Raw genomic sequence first — 19,066 nt, 5'->3', positions numbered from 1 at the left:
TCACCATACCTGGGATAGGGTTACCAGAGCTGCACCCTGGAGCCAGGCCTGGGGAGAGTGTCTGAGGGTGAGCGTCTGGTGGCCGGGCCTTAGTCCATTGGGCCAGGCCAGGCACAACCCAAAAAAGGGACATGAGCCCTTCCTTCTGTAGGCCCACTGCCTGCAGGAGGTGCCGTAGGGGTCATGTGCAATGTGTGTTTGGCGGCAGCCATGAGGGGAGCCCCTGGTGGGCCTCAGCTACCAAGATTAGCAATTGGGATATGGAATGTCACCTCTCTGGTGGGAAAGGAGCCTGAGTTAGTGTGTGAGGTTGAAAGGTACCGGCTAGACATAGTCGGGCTCACCTCATCGCATGGCTTGGGCTCTGGAACTAGTCTCCTGGAGAGGGGCTGGACTCTGTCCCAGTCTGGAGTTGCCCTTGGTGAGAGGCTGCGGGCTGGGGTGGGTATCCTAGTATCCCCTCAACTTGCTGCTTGTATGTTGGGGTTTCTCCCGGTGGATGAGGGGGTTTGTTCTCTGTGCCTTTGGTGCAAGGAAACGGTCCTGACTGTTGTCTGCACTTATGTGCCAAATGATGGTTCAGAGTAACTGCACCACCTGGTGGTGAGTTGGATCAGGTGGCCGGGGAGGATGCTGGACCGTTGGATACAGGAGGAACAATGTCGTTTTCGTCCTGGTCGTGGACCACTAGACTACCTCTTTACGCTCTTGAGGATACTTGAGGGTACATGGAAGTTTGCCCAACCAGTCTACATGTGTTTTGTGGACCTGGAGAAGGCATTCGACCGTGTCCCTTGGAGTGTCCTGTGGGAGGTGCTTCAGGAATATGGAGCATCTGGCCCAGTGCTACAGGCCATTCGATCCTTATACAACCGTTGCAAGAGCTTTGTCCCATAGCCAGCAATAAGTCAGACTCATTTATGGTGGGTGATGGACTCCGCCAGGGCTGCCCTTTAGATTGATTGGTGCTGCAGCTGCAGTGATGAGCTGAATGTAAAAGCGAAGTTCTCAATTTACCGGTTGATCTATGTTCCTACCTATGGTCATGAGCTGTGGGCAGTGAAAGAAAGAATGAGATTGCGGATACAAGCGAGGGAAATGAGCCTACTCCAAAGGGTGGCTAACCTCTCTGAGATAGGGTGAGAAGTACGGCCATCCGGGAGGAGCTAAGAGTAGAGCGGCTGCTCGTCTATATTAAAAGGAGCCAGTTGAGGTGTTTCAGGCATCTAACAAGGATGCCTCCCAGGTGAGGTGTTCCAGGCATGTCCCACCGGGAGGAGGCCCTGGGGCAGACCCAGGACACGCTGGAGAGATTATATCTCTCAGCTGACCTGGGAACGCTTTAGTGTCCCCCTGGACAAGCTGGAGATGGTGACCGGAGAAAGGGAGGACTGTCTGGGCTTCCCTGCTTAGGCTGCTGCCCCCGTGACCTGGCCCCAGATATGTTTAGCTCTTGTCCTTGTGTCAAGTTCACATTGCATTCTAATAGTCCATTTTACTTAGGGAGGTTCCTAACTGAGAGACGTGACCTGAAAGTATCTGTATGGCAGCCTTAATAAGAGCTGTTCCAACTCTCCAAACACTAAGGAAAGGAGCTTCTGTGCTTCCTTTATTGCTTTCTTTAGCATAGGATAGCATTAAATTGTGTTCCACAGACTTTGTAATTCACGTTTGCATGATTTGTTTAAATATTCTCCTCATGAAAATAAAACTCTTATAAATACATATGCCATAAGGTCAGCCGAAATACTATAAATAATATAATATAATATAATAAAGAAATAATATAAATTCACCTGAGTTCATAATATCAATAAACCTGTTGGTTTTTAGAAAGCACTCCAGTCTGTCAATGCTTCTGTTCCAATTAAGTAAAAGGCTCTACATGAAAATAGAAAATTATGTATGTGTCATTGTTTCCTGTCTGTTGTAGCTGATCAGTCGGAAAGACAAGGCCACGTTTGAGAAGCTAAACTATCTGACATCCAAGGAAGAGAATTACACCCGCATGAGGGAATATATTCGCTCCCTGAAGATGGTGCCCTGTATTCCTTACCTTGGTGAGTCTGCTATCTGTGTCTCAGCATTAGTTTAACACAATCTGCTTTAGATTCTTTTATTTCCTTTTAAGTAAGTTTTAGATTTCCAAGCCCGGCATCCATTCCAGACTTATATGTATACTTTTTCTTTTTGTTCAAAACAGTTCAAATTCCGCTGGGCACATCGGAAGAATCAAAGAAAACATTATGTCAAAGAGCACATATTTTTTATACTTAACGAGTATTACAAATGCCATTAATATTGAGAAGTACAAGTTTTTTTGCCAGCAATCAAGAAATTAACATTTCTGGATGTCAATTTCTTGGTTCTTTTTCACTGATATGTAACTGTGGATTTTGTTCTGATGGAGAAAAAACCCTTTAAACACTACATCAGTAACAGCCTGCATTGAGAAAGGAATGCAGGCATCATCTTACATTCATTACATGCAAGGTTGTATTCTTTTTATTTGTGTGCAGTATAACTTTATGAGCACAAGAACATGAATAAAAGCATTACATGTAGGACAAATGAAATGAACAGGTTCTGCCACGTCTTGGCATTGTGAATGTATAACAACCAAAAGAAGCTTTGAAAATCAACCAATGGTGCCTGGTCTTGTGATACAGAATCCCTTTGGTGGAAACATCTTGTTAAATATAAGTTTCACCATACTGAGCAATTATTGGAAGGTATTTCCATTGGGTCTTATCATCATGGTCACTTTTTTCAGAGAATAAGCTCCTCCTCTGAACTCAGCCCAGTAGACCCCATCCTGATAGCGGCTGCGGTAATGCCCACCTTTGTACCACACACCGTTCAGATTGGAATGAGCACAGGCATTATACCACCATCCTCCCTTCTGATAGTGGGCACAATTCCCTGGAAACACAAATAACACAAGCAAATAAGACCAATTGGTATGTACACTAAATAAAACAGCTAGCAGCCTAACAGCTTTAAATATGATAAAAGAAAATTAAGACAGTTTCAATTTTGTCAAAAGTCCATCAGTAGACCTGGTATACGAGAAAGACTGCAGCATTAGCGTTGAAAGCAAACTGATGTTTCCCTGCACTATTAAGTTCTTGGTTTCCTCCATTTGGAATGCATAGCTTGAAGATCTAAAGATGAGCCATTTGTGTGTATATTTCAATTCCATCCACCACAATTAAAGTAAAAGTTAAAATATTTCTTTTTTTCAAATTGTGAACAGAAAAACAGGAACACATACACAGGAAAAGAAGAAACAAGTGATCATGGGACAATTATCGACAGATTAAAATTTAATAATGATTATTGCACAAAAAGTTAAAATCCAAGACAGGAAAGGATTACTGATACCTCATTCAAAAAAGTTTGAATAGATACAAGACCAGAATATGTTTAGATGCTTTGTTTAGATTATAAGATTAGATTATAAAGAAACAATTTATGTTTTTCCAACAAAAGTCTTTGTAAGTCCAGGAATTTCTAGATGATGGCTGTACTTTCCAGACAGATTGCCAATATCCAGTTCCTTTTCCCATCGTTCTTTGAATATCTATAAAATTCCAGTTATTTTCAAGCGGTATGTTTGAAATAAGGTTTTAAAATAAAATCGCAGTTCCCAGTGTTTAGGGAGCTTACATATGGAGGTAATCTCTAAAGAAAACCATTGGTAGAACCTGCTGTCTTGTACTGCTGGTGCAAAGTCAGATTTATATGTTGGCCGCCTAAACAATTTTGCCTTATCCTAAAGTTAACAGGTTTTTACTAAGTCTTCCCATATTTACCCATTGCTTGGATGCCTTAATTTCTTTATCAACACAAACAGACATTGACTGTAATGGTTGGCTACATTAATTGGCTACATAACATGGATTACACAAACATAAAGTGACAGTAACTGAGCAGGTAAGTAATAAAGGCAGAGCCTTACCCCCATTTCCTCACTTTTGGTTTCTTATTATTCCACATGAATTGTGAGATATTTTTATTCCAGGCTCTACATTGTTGTTTAGGTTTATTTCTGTTTATGGGTAATACTGAGAAAAGAATAATTTGGGGAGAATATTAATTTTAAGTCATATAATTCGGCTGCCAAAGTCCAAAGGGAGCAGGATACCTTCTTTGGATACCATCCAAGTTGTAGGTGGCTTTTTGTGTGACTGGATCTCTAATCTTGTGAGTAGTATTTAGTAGTTTTTTTTGTTATTTTCTTAATCTCCAAGCTAACACTTTGGATGGTTTGGGGCTGTTTCATAATACCATAGGGTTGCAGTGTTGTAAATAGAGATGGACCGATCCGATATTACGTATCGGTATCGGTCCGATACTGACCTAAATTACTGGATCGGATATTGGAGAGAAATAAAAAATGTAATCCGATCCATTAAATATCACGAAAGCACCTCACAAAACTTGCGACACGCAGTAACTCGCCTCATAACCTTAGCACGTCGGAGCAGTATGCATCATGTGATAGAGCGGCTGTGGCGTGTGAGAACTGTCGGTGGTCTGGTTGAGCATTTGGAGCCTCGCTACCAAACCGGCATTTTATCTCCGACAAAGATATCCCAGAGAGAAGTAAAGCAAGTGTGTAAGTTCATCTCTGAATGTTTGTAAAGCATTCCCACATTAAGCTTAACAACCGATATATGGAGCGACGGCCTTTTCTCTCTCCCTCCCTCTCCTGTTGCTACTTCAATCATGAAACTGATTAATGATCAGCTGATCGGCTTTTCGCTCTTGTTTGTTTTTGGCCCACTTCGCACCAGAAAGAGGAAACCAGCGGCTGAACAACAGCAGCACCTTTAAGCTTGATAAGCTGTTGTTAGAATTGATTTAATATTACTTTCTACACCAGGATACTTTTCTACGTAGCTGATGGCTGGTAACTATGCAGGGGCGGATCTAGCAAAGTTTAGCCAGGGGGGCCGATAGGGCATTAACAGGGAAAAGGGGGCACAAAGACATACTTTTCTTTCTTATTCTCATTTAAAATGTCTAGCTTTTAATAAATAATTATCCGAATTTTACACCCAAAGTTTTAATCTGATGTAAAATGTATAGAAATCCATTACTGTATATAGTAACTATTAAGTCTAATATACCCTAGTAAGCTATAGTACTTTTTCCTTTGGGAAGGTACCATCTGTGCAGTCTGCAATTCTGTTGAAGAAAGATGTTGAATCTATTTAATTATTCTTGAAAAATAATAGATTTCTGTGCATTTTTTTTCCCACACTGCATCAAATTAAGGTTGATTATGTTGATTAAGCATCATGAGGTGGAGCGTGAGGGATGCTTCCCTATTTTTTTTGTTGTTGTTGTTGTTACTGGGAGTTGGAACCCTATTAGTTAGGTTGCTTACTCTTTAAAATACCAGAATAGGGAGGATGGTGTAGGTTTAAGTTTATTAGATTGATCAGTATTGCGAAACTGAACTATTTTTTTTGCATACAGGTATAACAGAATAGCTTTATTGTTGTTTTTTTTTTAACTTGAGTATGAACTTATACAAAATGCAGCAAGATATAAAAAAAACTGTTTTATTGATTAAAAAACACTATATCGGATTCATATCGGTATCGGCAGATATCCAAATTTATGATATTGGTATCGGACATAAAAAAGTGGTATCGTGCCATCTCTAGTTGTAAGCCACCCTGCCATGTCATAATACATGTCTGGAAGCGTATACCAGCCATCTTCAGTGCCTTTTTAAGGGGTTCACATTCTCTTCTTTTGTTCTGTACTTCTGTGACATAGTCATGATCAAAATACAACCACTTGTTTTGGACCATTATCTTCTTAGTCTGAGCTGCATGGAGGATTCTATTCTTTGACTACATATCTGTCAGAGGTTGTGTGTGGAGGCGAAGAAGAGATGACCCAAACGCAGGACTCACGGTGCAGGATGATGATATTTTGTTGGAGCGAGTGAACGAACAGAGCAGGAACGAAAGGACTGACTGACTGAAAGACTGAATGGCTGGCTGAACAACTGAACACAGGCGGGAACGACAACATAACATCTACAATGACACGACAATGAACTGATGGAAACTGAGGACTTAAATACACACTGGATGATGAGTGATTAGAAACCAGTGAGTGCACAGCTGAACTTAGTCTGACTAATGATACATGGAAATCAGCGGAACACAATACAAAGGCAACATGCTGGCACAGAAAACAGGAAGTGAAAACCATGAGTGTGAAGAATAAACTGAACGTGACAAAACTGAAAGCACTGGGTCAACGACCCAGGAACCCTGACAATATCAAATAAACTGGACCACTACAGAGCAAGGAGGTGTGCTTGGAGGCCCTGTGCGAGGACCCCTTGTACTCATTCTATTCCTAGGTCTCACTCTCAGTTTAGCATGCTGTTTTCAGCCAGCTCTGACTTAATTAGATTTTCAACAAAAGTTACAGTGGCAGTGCAATCTGCAACCTCTGGAATACCGTGATCATATTACGTCAGGAACCATCTTCGAGGTCAGACATTTTGCTCATCTTTATATTTGGCTTCTGAGAAGCCGTGAGAGAGCATTCCAACATTCCACCGCTCTGTCCACGTCCCCCTCTATTTCTCCAATTTGTTTTTCAGTTCCTTCCATGTGATGCGCATTTTCTTGTATTCTCCGGTTGAACTCTGCTGTGAGTTCCTCCTTCTTTTTTTTTTCTTTTTCTTCTTTTTTTTTTTACATCTTCACATAACTTAATGAGGAATTCAACAGGGTCTTTCCACACAGTCACAGCTTCCTTCAACTTTTCTTGAATTCTAAGTAGAGTGTCGCTTTCTTTAAGACTGCCATGTTGGGCTTCCCATTTAAAATTTTGTACATGACACTGGAAGTCCATAAAATGACATCTTTCATATTCATTAATTTTCATATTCCTTTTTTTCTCACAGAGAGGCTCTGGAGATGGGGAAAAAGAGGTACAGGTCTGAAATTCCTGTTCTAGAAATACCACCATAGAAAAATTGTGTACCTCCAGACAAGCCTGTGGTTTGGAGAAAGAGATTGCAGATCCTAATTGAAGTGTATAACAAAGCAATAAGCAAAAAGCAATTGTTGTATCCAGTATTTCTGGATAAGTGAATATCCCTGCAAACCAATCTACAAGAGTGTAGAAACTATTAAGAGTTGTTAGTAACTACTAATAACAACTGTAGAGTGTGTGAAAGAGAAATCTACCAGAAGGTGTGATCACCTTGTCTTTTACGGGAACCCACTTACCTGCGTAGACATCATGGTCCCTATCCAGTGTGGTAAAGTGCTTTCCATTGTGCCAGGTTAGAGAGTCTCCAGCATTGCCGTGGTATCGGCCCAGTCGTAGCCTGTAGAAATCTGCTTCTGACTCTACACGAAAGCTAGCATATTCTGCGAAGGTCTTCCGTCCACTCCAGTCTTCCAGCGTCACTAAAAGCTTGTAGATGCCCTGGTTTGTCAGCCAAAAGATGTTGTCTAGGCCCAACCAGTATTCACCATCAATGTTTCCAAAACCTTGCTGTGGAAGGAGAGAGACACTGAATTGGTCAGGTGTAAAGTACATGAACAAGCACATGGATTAAGTCAGAAGAGAGGCCTCTTCTCTCCAACTGTGAGCATCTAAAAAAAGTGCTTTGTTGACTCATCAATGTTGCATTAGAGGAATTGTTGGCTTGGAAATACTAATGTAAATGGTCAATGGCCTGTATTTGTATAGCGCTTTACTAGTCCCTAAGGACCCCAAAGCGCTTTACACATCCAGTCATCCACCCATTCACACACACATTCACACACTGGCAATGGCAAGCTACATTGTAGCCACAGCCACCCTGGGGCACACTGACAGAGGCGAGGCTGCCGGACACTGGCGCCACCAGGCCCTCTGACCACCACCAGGGGATGAAGTGTCTTGCCCAAGGACACAACGACCGAGACTGTCCGAGCCGGGGCTCGAACCGGCAACCTTCCGATTACAAGGCAAACTCCCAACTCTTGAGCCACGATCGCCCTTTGTCTTGAGACTGAGAAGAGAACTCAGCTGACTTTAGGTCACAAGATGACTTTAGGTCACAAGATTTTTGGCAATAAGGGCTTCTACCATATGCATTTATATTTGTGTATTATCGAGCACCATTTATGACTACATGACTAACACAGCATGCTTATAACATTCTTGGATCACTGTGTTGGCAGCAACAGTGAGAATTTTGAGACCACTGGAACTGATTTCTTCTCTGCTGTTGTGATCTCATATACTGTATTTTAGTTTACTGAGTTTTTCTTACAATTAGTCATGTTACACAATGAGATGGGTAACAGCTTGTTTTCTTAAAGTCCAATTTTAGGTCTGACCCTTGAAACTCAGTTTAATAATATGTTATAAGTTCTCTCAAATGTCACACAATGCAAGCGTTGCATAGCATTACTGAAAATCTTTATTTATTACAAAAAGCTATAAAAACCCTGCCCTTCCCTCTCAAGCTAGTTGCTGTATGCTACACTGCCAAAAATGAGATTCCTCTGAAAAATGTCTTGTATCTGACTGCTGACTATATGAACAGTTAGAGTCAGATTATCCTTAATCTCAGACACAGTGATTTATAAAGTGGGGTTCAGCTGAGAGCTACATTTTTCTCTACATGTTTATTTTTAATTATACACTAAGAATACCCAGACTCGTATATGGTAATGGGCAGACATTCTTTACATTAGCAACAGCACTACTATAGTTCTGCATTTATTTCCCATTTTAAGAAAGACTGAGGTTTCAATTACTAAAATGCAATGCTCCATCGATATTTAATGCATTTGCGGCTAACAGTTTTGCTTCGTAGTATCTTCAGTGTATCTAGACAGCACATACAACCTCATAAGTACAATCTTGGGTGCTACTATAACTTATTACCTTATAAGTGTCCCAGTTCCTAAAAAAGTTGACAGAGCCATCCTGACGTCTCTGAATAACGATCCAGCCACCAGGGTCTTGTCTCTGGTCACACCAGACCTGCATAAGTTGATTGCTTTTGTCTGGTTTTAAGAGGTACATTCCACTGGTGGTATATCCACTCTCCAGAGCCTCCAGACAATCTCTGAAATGTCCTGTAGAAGGCAGAAAATGAAGGGTAATACAATTGCATCTGGTGTGTGATCAACACAGGCTCATTTTTAGTGACATGCTGGCTTCATCATTATTATAGTTTTAACAACCTGTGCACACAACACACATGGAGACACGAAGTGCAATAGAAAAATATACAGATGGAGGGTTCCTGGAAAAGTGAGTCACTCCTGATCACGTGTTGTCTCTGCGAAATATGACAAATATTTTCCAGTCTGTTTGCTGCTGGCAAGAATAAACAGTACTGTAGTCACAGCGCACACATGGGAACACAGCTATTCTTAAATTATATCTCACTTTTTGCCCTCTGTGGAATGATAGAAGGTATTACACAAAATTAGTGGAATTCTCTTTATTCTATTAAAGACAGAACCTAAAAGAGCCAGTGATCTATGAGCAACCACTTGGCAACCATCCATCCATTCTCTTCTGCTTATCCAATTCAGGGTCACAGGGTGGCTGGGACCTATCTGAGCTGTCTTAGGGCGAGAAGCAGGATACACCCTGAACAGATCGCCAGTCTGTTGCAGAGCTAACACATAGACAGACAAGTATTTACATTTACAACTATGGTCAATTTACAATTATCAATTAACCTAACCCCACTAACTACATGTCTTTGGACTGTGGGCTGAAGCTGGAGAACCCGTGGCACACGTGGTTCATGGGGTTGGGAAGCTCATCTTGTAACCGAAAGGTTGCCAGTTCGATCACCAGCTCTGTCTGTCTTGGTTGTTGTGTCCTTGGGCAAGACCTACCGCCTACTGGTGATGGCCAGAGGAAAACCCTTACTTTTACACGGGATTCACCCTCCAACAGAACTCACTTTAGGTAGGGCAACTCCTGCCACCCATTGGGGGCAAAAGAAGAGAGGGGAAAATAACTGCAGAAAATTGTCAGTTGGGAAAAAACACTGAGTAGAGTAGGGTGACTGTATCTGAAAATCAATGAGAGGTAAGATTTGCTCAGTCAAATGCAGTTTAGACCTGTCACCCACTAAAAACATTTAGCATATTATGAAATGAAGTCCTACATTAAGTGAGAATGGGAAACATTCTTCTTTAAAATTACAGCAACTGGTTTCTTTAGTTCCCATACACTTTAGAGAGTATTAAAAGAAGAAGTCATATTACACACATTACATTTTTTTCTTTACATTTTACACAGCATCGTAACTTGTATATAAACCATTGACCGTAGAAAATGTGAACAACCTAACATCTCCCCAACAATGAAGCCAAAATTTGTCTGTTATCCCCCTGGCCTCCATATTAGTGGATGGGACTGGGGGGGTCAAATTCTAAAAAAAAAAAGTTTTTCCCAAAGATGCGTTCTGCATTATTAGTAGTCTTCATCACCGATTTGTATTGAAGCATTTTTTTCTCATAAGTTCTATTCTAATTACCAACTACATTATGTGAATTTGGGGTGCAACATCATCATGATATCTTTGATGGTAGCTGCTTTCTTGGAGAAACTTGCGTATCTCTGTTTGGGAATGGCAGATAGACGGGAATGCTGTGAGGAGGTTCAGTGTTGATTTTCCATAACCACAAGTGAATATTTTAAACTGACGTTGTGAGGTGTTCTGGAATAACCTGGACTAACTAAGAGAAGGACCCAAGGCCCTGGCACACTTTTTCAGTAAGTTAAATGTGTTTGTAAACTAATCTGTAATCAATGTCCTTAGCTAGCTAGCTAAGATGAGCAATCAGCTGTTGGGGAAAGCCATGTTTAGTAGCTAAATCTGTGCACACGAATGAATTTACCCTCTGAACCTGAGGGTTCACACTGAATTGAAGGATGTTCAGACCAGTAGCTGAAGATGAGGCACTGAAACAGTTTATATGAGGAACAGAACAGGAACACCACATTTTTTTAAAAAGCTAATTTTTCAGCACAACTCTATATATTTATTTATAGATTTTTTTTTTTACAGAGTTTGTTTCAAATATTGAGGTTAAAAATTTATCTGAATTAATCCTGAATGTACATCTTGCATCATTTGAGAGAAATAATATAGAGAGCGTTAATATATGTTGTCCAGTGCTCAGGCAGCAGCTCAAAAACTGCATACCTCTATATGTTTCTCTATTTTCTTGCAGGTGACCAGGATTGGAAACCTGCTCATCTCATCTTTGCAGATCTCCTTTTAAAAAGCACAAACAACTTAAATGTAAAAATGATACTGGATAATCTGGATATAAGGCTTTGTTTTATTTAATATTTGAGGGATAAACTTCAAATTTCACAGTGTGTGATGATTCTGTTCTCTTTGTGATTACAGGAGCTGCCCTCAGATTCAGACCTCAGCACCACCCAGTGACAACAGACAAATCATCCTATATATCCGTCCTTTGTAGTAACTCCAAAATTAACTGATGAAAAAAGTACAAAGGCTAAAGTACCTTATGAAACACTGTCAGTGAAAACTGCAGCTGTATTATTGATAAAGTTAAAGTCAAAAAGTCAAAGGGATTCATGATCCATGTAACTGGTGTCACTATATAGGAGCATAAACAGTAACTCATTTTGGTGTTTAAGGTGGTGCTGATCTCAGACCTGCACAACTTCTGCTTTTAACACTGAATGTAGTTAGCTGCACGAAGAGAACATGATATTTTCTCTGATAGCATTAACTAAAACCTGATGAAGGTCAAACATCTTCACTTGTATGTTGAACTAAAAATTTTAATCTAGAATTCTTTCACACTGTGTTTTGCTAATAGTGTGTTATTTACTAAAATATATTCAGTCATTCATACCAGAGTAAGCAGAAAGAATAATATATATTTTAAATATTCAGTCCTATGGAAAGTTCAATATAATATCATTATGTAAAAGTCCAGAGTCTCTGTGCTTTATCTTAGGATGATGTGAGTACTTTTAACATTACAGAAAGCAAAGGGGCACTATCACACTGTTTATGAAATGATGGGTTTGTTTATATAGGGGAGGTGTGAGGAAGATTTCTATTTAGGATTTCTGAATGATAAATAATTAAATTGCACAATACTGTAAAACAATAATGTAGAATGCTTGTAAACATTAAATTTGTGGTCCCCAAAATGACAAAAATGCCATTTTGATTCAGCTTTAATGCTGGATTGAGAAAATATAAGTAGTTGTACCACAAAAATATAAAAGGTTGTCCTTTCCAAATGGAACAAAACATTGGAGTTTTATAATTTTGCTAGAAATGATTATAACACTAATGTCAAATCATCATTTTTTTTAGAATGTTTTCTGCTCCACCATCTTCAAATACATACATTTGTATGTTTATACAGTACATTTTATACAGTTTATAATGTGATTGCTGTATAGGCAATTATATTTTTGATGGTAAATGGACTGGTTCTTATAAAGCGCTTTTCTACTCTGAGCACTCAAAGCCGTTTACACAACTTCCCTCGTTCACCCATTCACAGAAGCACTTTTCTCTGTGCTGTTTCTAACATTCACACCCCTCATCGGAGAGCAACATGGGCTTAGTATCTTGCCCAAGGATGTTTGGCATGCAGACTGGGATCAAACCACCAACCTTCCAGTTTGTAGCTGACCTGCTCTGATCTACCTGAGCTAGTAATGATGTTGGTACAGTTTGAGATATTTGCACAATCCAGCATGAGATTTGCATTTCCTTCTTGTTGTGACTAAGAATAAACTCAAGTATGTTGTTCTATTTGGAATATACTATCTAATTATATTTTTGCTCAACCCAGCATGAAAGTTGCAGGCATGCTCAGCTTTTTTTTTCACATTTTAACTAGCCAATATCCAGACATTTTTTGATGTCTTAAATTACAGATTCTGATTTGGGTTACAGATTGTAATATTGTAGGGTTTTTGCCTTACAATATAAAGCATCTTGAGACAACTGCTATTGCAGTTTGGCATTATATAAATAAAATTGTATTGAATTACATTGAATTCATATTGATGACCTGACTTTTACCTTTAATAGAATTTGAGATATTTATTATCAAACATTCCCCCAGACTGCAAAAAAAAGTTCAAAAGTGGGGATTGACAGACCATTTTTCAAAAAAATATATATCTGTGTTATATGATGCTAAAATTTAATAGCAACCATTATATATGTTGAAATGTTCTACCATAAAACCTTTATGCATATCATTCGAACAGAAGATGTTCTACAAATTGGCTAATATAAGATGAAATTACCCTATAGTAACCTAAACTATCTGACATTTTTGTTAAAAGAAAATTCAGTTATTCTCTCTGTTGGTATATTCTCAGTGAATGCAGGACTGCAAATGTTTGTTCAGTCAGACTTCAAAGGAAGATACAAACATTTCTTACCAGTACTTACCAGAGGGCTCATTTGTGAAGCTGTATGTTGCGGCTGGCATTGTGGGCAGTGCTCTGGCTTTCTGGTCATTTTGGATCTCATTATTCATGGGGTAGTTGGTGTAACGAGTGTAAGTGGGTGGATGGAAAGGTCTGTAGCCACCAGGAGACAATTCAGGTGTTTGTAAAGGAGGCTGGGAGATTGCAGGAGATTGTGGCTGGAGACGACGGCTGGGCTCTTGAACCTTTCTGTAAAAGTATCCTCCGTGCTTACACTGCTCTTCAAGCTGCTCCAGGAGAGCACTCTGGCTGCTTGCGAGGGCTGATAGATGCTGGTACTTATGATCCAGGTCTCGGTACCGTCCAGCTAGCCTCCCCATCTCATTTGTGTGGTTGAGCACACGGGTCTCCAGCTGTGACACCTCCAGAGCATTGTCTCGTTTGCGGATAATCTCATGCAGCAGCTGCATGTAGAGCTGAGTAACTCTGGAGTTCATGTTGCGGCTTTCTTTACGCAATAGCTTGACTTCATTAATCACACCCCCATCAAGCTCTATCAGCAGTTGCAGTGCCTCAATCTGCTTTCGCTGCTTTTGCAACTCACTGTTGAGCAGCTCCAGTTCCTGCTTATTAATACGGTTTTGCAGCAAGGTCTCTGGCTCCTTGGAGTTCACACATATTGCCCCGTTGTTTTTCTGCTGAGGGACAATGAAGGTATAAGAACATTTGTCTGTTTGGTAGGCACTGTAGTCAGCAACAGCCCTTTTTTGACGTTTTGGTACGTAGATAAATTCTCTCTCTAGGATGTCATTGCTGTTGTCAATTTCTAGAGTGTCTTCTTGGAGACCTGACTCTGGTCCAGAGAGCAACAGGAGACTCACCATTACCACCACAGGGAGAATCATAGCACAGTTCAGCTGCTCCCAGACCACGACAATTTCTGAAAGAGATGAAGCAGAGATGCTTAGCAAGGGTCTGTTTTCTCTCATCAGTTATTGACCTGGTGTTGGTCGTTGAAGGCAATTACTTTATCACCACCTCTGTGTGCTCAGAAGCTCATATGTATATACATACAGGCAGTGTATGTTTTTTCACAGCTCTGTCCCAGAAAGTTGCTGCCTATAATGTAAGCAAGGTAATGCCATCCAGAGTTAGATACCATATTTCTAAGATCTTTAGTTCAATAACATGAGTTTTATCTGTTATTTTAAGCATAAAATTACAGGTCATCCAGGTCGTTATGTTGTTAAGACATTCCTGCAAAATTGGTGTATTTTATTTGGCTTCATGGATAGAAAAATCTGGTAGTCATCTGCATAGTAGTGAAAATGTATATTATGCCTTCTATTTGTAGTGCTTAGGGGAAGTGTATGTAATATAAACACAACTGACCCTAGCACAGAACCCTGTGGAACTCCATAGTTAACCTTTATGTATGAAGAAGACTTCCCATTTACATAGCCACACTGAAGTCTGTTAGATACATGTAGTTCAACCCATTACAGCGCAATACTTTTAATACCTACAGCATGCTCTTATCCCTGTAATAAAATATATAGTCAGCATTATAGTCTAGCAGGACAAGCACAGAGATGAGTCCACTGTCAGAGGCCAAAAGAAGATCATTTGTAGCCTTCACTACCACCATTTCTGTACTGTGATGGGTTCTGAAACCTGACTTAAAATCTTCAAATAAACCTTTTCTCTCTGAAGATGATGAGTTAGCTGTTTTACAACTACTCTTTGAAGAATTTTCAAAATAAAACAAAGGTAGTGGCTTAATTACGGCCGGTAACTTGCAAATCAACTAATATCTACTTAATTACACAGCAAGTCTTTTGCAGCCAGTCTATGCTAGGGTAAAATCAGAGAGGAAAGAGCAGGTTTATAAGGATGAATCAGTATAAGAATCAGTATTTATACGTTAAGTTTGCCAGAACAACAACCAGCTTCAGTCACTGCCTGCTGTTTTTGCATGTACATATTTCATGGTCTACGTTATGAACAAAAGATATTCACTAAATATTAAGTATGGCTCAAAGTTGCCTTTATGCCTTATTATGAAATAGTGAAAACATTGCTGCTCATTTTAACAATATTTGACCAGTTACACTTTAGTAGTTTAGTGAAAGATGTTCCCTGTATCCAGTCTAGGCTCCAACCTCATATAATAGAATATTGTGTTTTCTTGTTTCTCTTGCTTTTTGTGATGAAAAATACTGTCACAGCTTTGGAATGTTCAATAACACAACATGAAAAGCGGAGCCTCCCCTGACAGTTACACAAGACCATGTTATCTTGGGCTTTAGGATATGGTAGTTACTACATCATCTATCTTTTTCATTTTTCTTTTTTTAAATGTCTAGCCTCAGCCAGGTCAGTTCAGACATTGGTGAGCTGTTTTTCCCCATACAACAGAGGCCATAAGTACTGTTACTTGGCCAAGTTGACCTCAAGTAAGTTCAACATGTGAGTGGTCATAAATTTATTTCTGTATAGTTTTTGCACTCTGTCTGGCTACAAGCATAATATAAAAACTCTTTTGGAGTCTTTAAGTTTTGCGAGGCAGCTTCCTCTGTCATTCAACCCAGTACTTGTACCTGACCATTTTAAGAGATGGGGTTATTTTGTTTTGTTTTATTGTGTTTTTTAGGCCGCTTAACACTGACCTGTGAGTCGTTTAATCGTGGAAAACACCTAACCAGAGTTGGATCAATGTTGTCTGCACAAAACACACAACTTATAAAAGAACTAGTTGTAAATTGTAACTTATTGTGACTGAGAAGCTGATGTATACAGAAGCAGACACTTATCCGAGTCTGTCATGCAAATCCACAAATGGTGTCAACTGACATGTTTGAACACACTTAAGTGTGTTAGACATCAGAATCATTCGGCTGTATTATATGTGTTTAGAAATAAATTTGTTAAAATAGGATCTTAAATATCACATTACAGTTTGCATTCCAATGAAGCTTTAATTTGAGCTTTGTATTTCACATGTGCCTTCTTTTTGACCTCAAAGTATGTTATATCTTTAAAGCAAGTATTGTCAGGAGCAAGAAAATGAGCTGCCCAGTTAGTTTTATATAAATTCATTAATTATACTGTAGTATATATAATAAGCTAAAGTTATTTGTTTCCAGTTATTTAAAAGTCAATATTTATTATTCATTATCTTCTTCTACATAATCTTTGTGTAATTAAAGTCATCGTCATAAACATTATACCCTTATAGACGTCACAAATAGACATTATCAGGATAGTTAAAGGCATTCAAAACCTTTGGGATTCAGCCAACCAGTGTGAAGCTACAGCCTATAGCTTGCACAGCTTGTCACATATTATCAGTATTGTTTAAGACACTCATGAGGAAAAAACTTTTTCACTTGAAATTTAACACTAAGCAAATTTTACTGAACAATGAAATGAATTCTGCACCTGTACTTTATTCACATAAAAATGAAAAAAAAGTACTCAAAATGATGTCAAGTATATTAAAGTCGGTTTAAACAGGACAAATAGCAAAAATCTGCATTTTGAACCTGTATTTACTGCAACATCTTAAACGCCTCAAATTGTGTTAAAAAGAAGAAATAAAATAAACTAAATATTAACAATAATTTAATAGTAATAAATAATTTAATACTATTATAAGTAAAAACCTGCACAGAGAATGAATTGTCTTGACTCTTGGAGTGCTTCTTATAATTTTTAACACAAACATTTTTAAAGGCAGTTCATGGATTGAAAGTCTGAGTTAAATGCTTGAGGTTCAAGATAATTCTTTAGTATAAAAGCTGAATGACTTCCAGGCTCCCTGAACCACAATGTGAACACACTTTCTGCAAAGCAAGTCTTTATTAAATATTTTTCCACATGTGATCATATGCGCCTGAGACCCAGCATATTCTTTTATGTCCTCTGTAGTGGACGCACAAATCACAAAAACAGTTAAACTGAAAGATTTTTGTCCTCAGTTCTCAGGAGTATATGGAATGTGAACTGGCAGTTATGTGACAAAGCATTTCAAACAAACATTATAGAGTAATGCAAAGTAATGTCATGAACTGTGTAACATCTCTACTTTTTAGAGCTGTATTAGAGTTGAAGTAATGCATTATTTTTAAATAAAGCAGGAAATAACTTTAACACAGAGTTTACTTTCCCTTCTGCCTTTTTATTAACTATATGTATGTTAAGTGTAAAATAAGGTTGAGCCACTTATTCAGTGTGTGTTGCATATAAAATGAATTTCCCGACTTACTTCCACTTGTTTATGTCTCTTTCTCTCTTGCTTTTGTTTAAGATTTGACTCCAGGTCCTCAGAAGTCATTCACGTTTCCTCTGTTAGGCAGTAGAAGTTCTTCATATCATTTCTTACCTTCTGTCAGAATCAGATTTAAAGTTCACAAAGACAGTGGTCCACTTGTGGTGATGTGATGATCTGTACAGCGGCAACAAAGCCTTCCTTTCTAATTTCATGTGTTGCAGTGAAGGAATGAGTCTCAAACTCAAAGTTCGTGCCTGCTCTGCAGACAAAATCTGTTTCTCTTCCTACTTTGTGTCTCATATGTAATGGAAGGAAGACAGTGTTGCTTGGAGTAATTAAGCTGTTAGGCATAGCGACTCCTCCTTCCCCTCCCCTTTGCAGCAAAAACATCATGGGGACACGAGACAGGCTCCAAAAACCCTTTAATTCCTTATCCTCAGCAAGTCCCGCTGTCATCTCTTTTTCCACTGTTCTCCAGTGATTGTGGAATTCCATCTGACTGGGAGATCATTCACAAATAACAATTCAACTTAACATGCATGTCTTTGGACTGTGGGCAGAAGGCCCTCGCAGGCACAGGGAGAACACAGAGTGAGATGATAGTAAACCTTCAAGAGCTCCTTCAAAAATAGTGTATTCTGTCCTTCTGTCTTTAAATGGGGGATATCTGTAAAACCAAGCAGTGACTGTCCATTCAAACAATTTGCCTGGAGGAGAGGTGGAAGCGTCTGGATACAGTTTGTTATGTTGTCATAGTAATTACTGGTTGCATAACATGTGAGAAACTTTCAACAAATAGTCAGTGACTCAGTGATTTTTTTTTTTAATTGCACAACATGCTCACAGACTTATGCTGTAAGACATACTTTTATCTTTCCCTCATAGACATCTGATTGAGATGGTTTTTATTTAATTTGGTGAAACTCTAGAAGCTTTTGATTGTGCTTTTTGTTTATTTCCAAATCTTTACAGGGACATTCTCAGTGGCTTTGTATCATAATTGCATCTTCAGCTGTAACATTTCTCATTGTGGAGTTGGAGTCCTGTTTGAGAATGACAGCAAAGATCCTAAGAGGCATTATGGTACAACAGCAATATTATTCCTGTTATTATTTTACATTTTTTGCTTTTAACACTACATTTATCTTGAAGAAAGGTAACAAATATGGAGATGACAAAGAAATGTAGTAATATAATGTAATCATTAAAAACAACTTCCTGAATTTAAATTGGCTTCATCTGTTATGAACAGTAGCATTATATCCTGAGTGGCAGCTGCCCAACTACTGACTCAATGTGTTTGAATTTGCCAATGAGGGCTGGATAGCCCTCATTGGC

At 39.0% G+C, this 19,066-nt stretch overlaps 2 protein-coding genes across 5 annotated transcripts in view; one reads left to right on the top strand and one right to left on the bottom strand.

Moving 5' to 3' along the window:
- Positions 1-19,066, top strand: part of LOC146384181 (ras-specific guanine nucleotide-releasing factor RalGPS1-like) — a 77,615-nt gene that overhangs the window by 30,333 nt on the left and 28,216 nt on the right. For both annotated transcript variants that reach the window (XM_084936055.1, XM_084936056.1), the window contains one exon: positions 1,934-2,060. In XM_084936055.1, coding sequence (XP_084792181.1) covers positions 1,934-2,060 — 127 coding nt within the window. The remainder of the gene's footprint in view (positions 1-1,933; positions 2,061-19,066) is intronic.
- Positions 2,479-18,070, bottom strand: LOC146384182 (angiopoietin-related protein 2-like). Of its 3 annotated transcripts, none has more exons than XM_084936057.1 (5): positions 17,723-18,070; positions 13,478-14,395; positions 8,929-9,122; positions 7,272-7,542; positions 2,479-2,922 (listed from the first exon to the last, which is right to left on the bottom strand). In XM_084936057.1, the coding sequence occupies exons 2-5, from the start codon at positions 14,358-14,360 to the stop codon at positions 2,723-2,725; spliced, it is 1,548 nt and encodes a 515-aa protein (XP_084792183.1). In that variant the 5' UTR covers positions 14,361-14,395; positions 17,723-18,070; the 3' UTR covers positions 2,479-2,722. The 3 variants fall into 3 exon arrangements, with proteins under 3 accessions (XP_084792183.1, XP_084792184.1, XP_084792186.1); XM_084936058.1 differs by having other exon boundaries at positions 17,840-18,070; XM_084936060.1 differs by lacking the exon at positions 17,723-18,070 and having other exon boundaries at positions 13,478-14,414.

The sequence above is a fragment of the Perissodus microlepis genome, chromosome 7 (assembly GCF_051167445.1).
Source record: "Perissodus microlepis isolate ML-2025 ecotype Zambia chromosome 7, ASM5116744v1, whole genome shotgun sequence".
Lineage (NCBI taxonomy): Eukaryota > Metazoa > Chordata > Actinopteri > Cichliformes > Cichlidae > Perissodus > Perissodus microlepis.
Note: the sequence above shows the minus strand (reverse complement) of the source record. Positions and strands in the feature narration are given on the sequence as shown.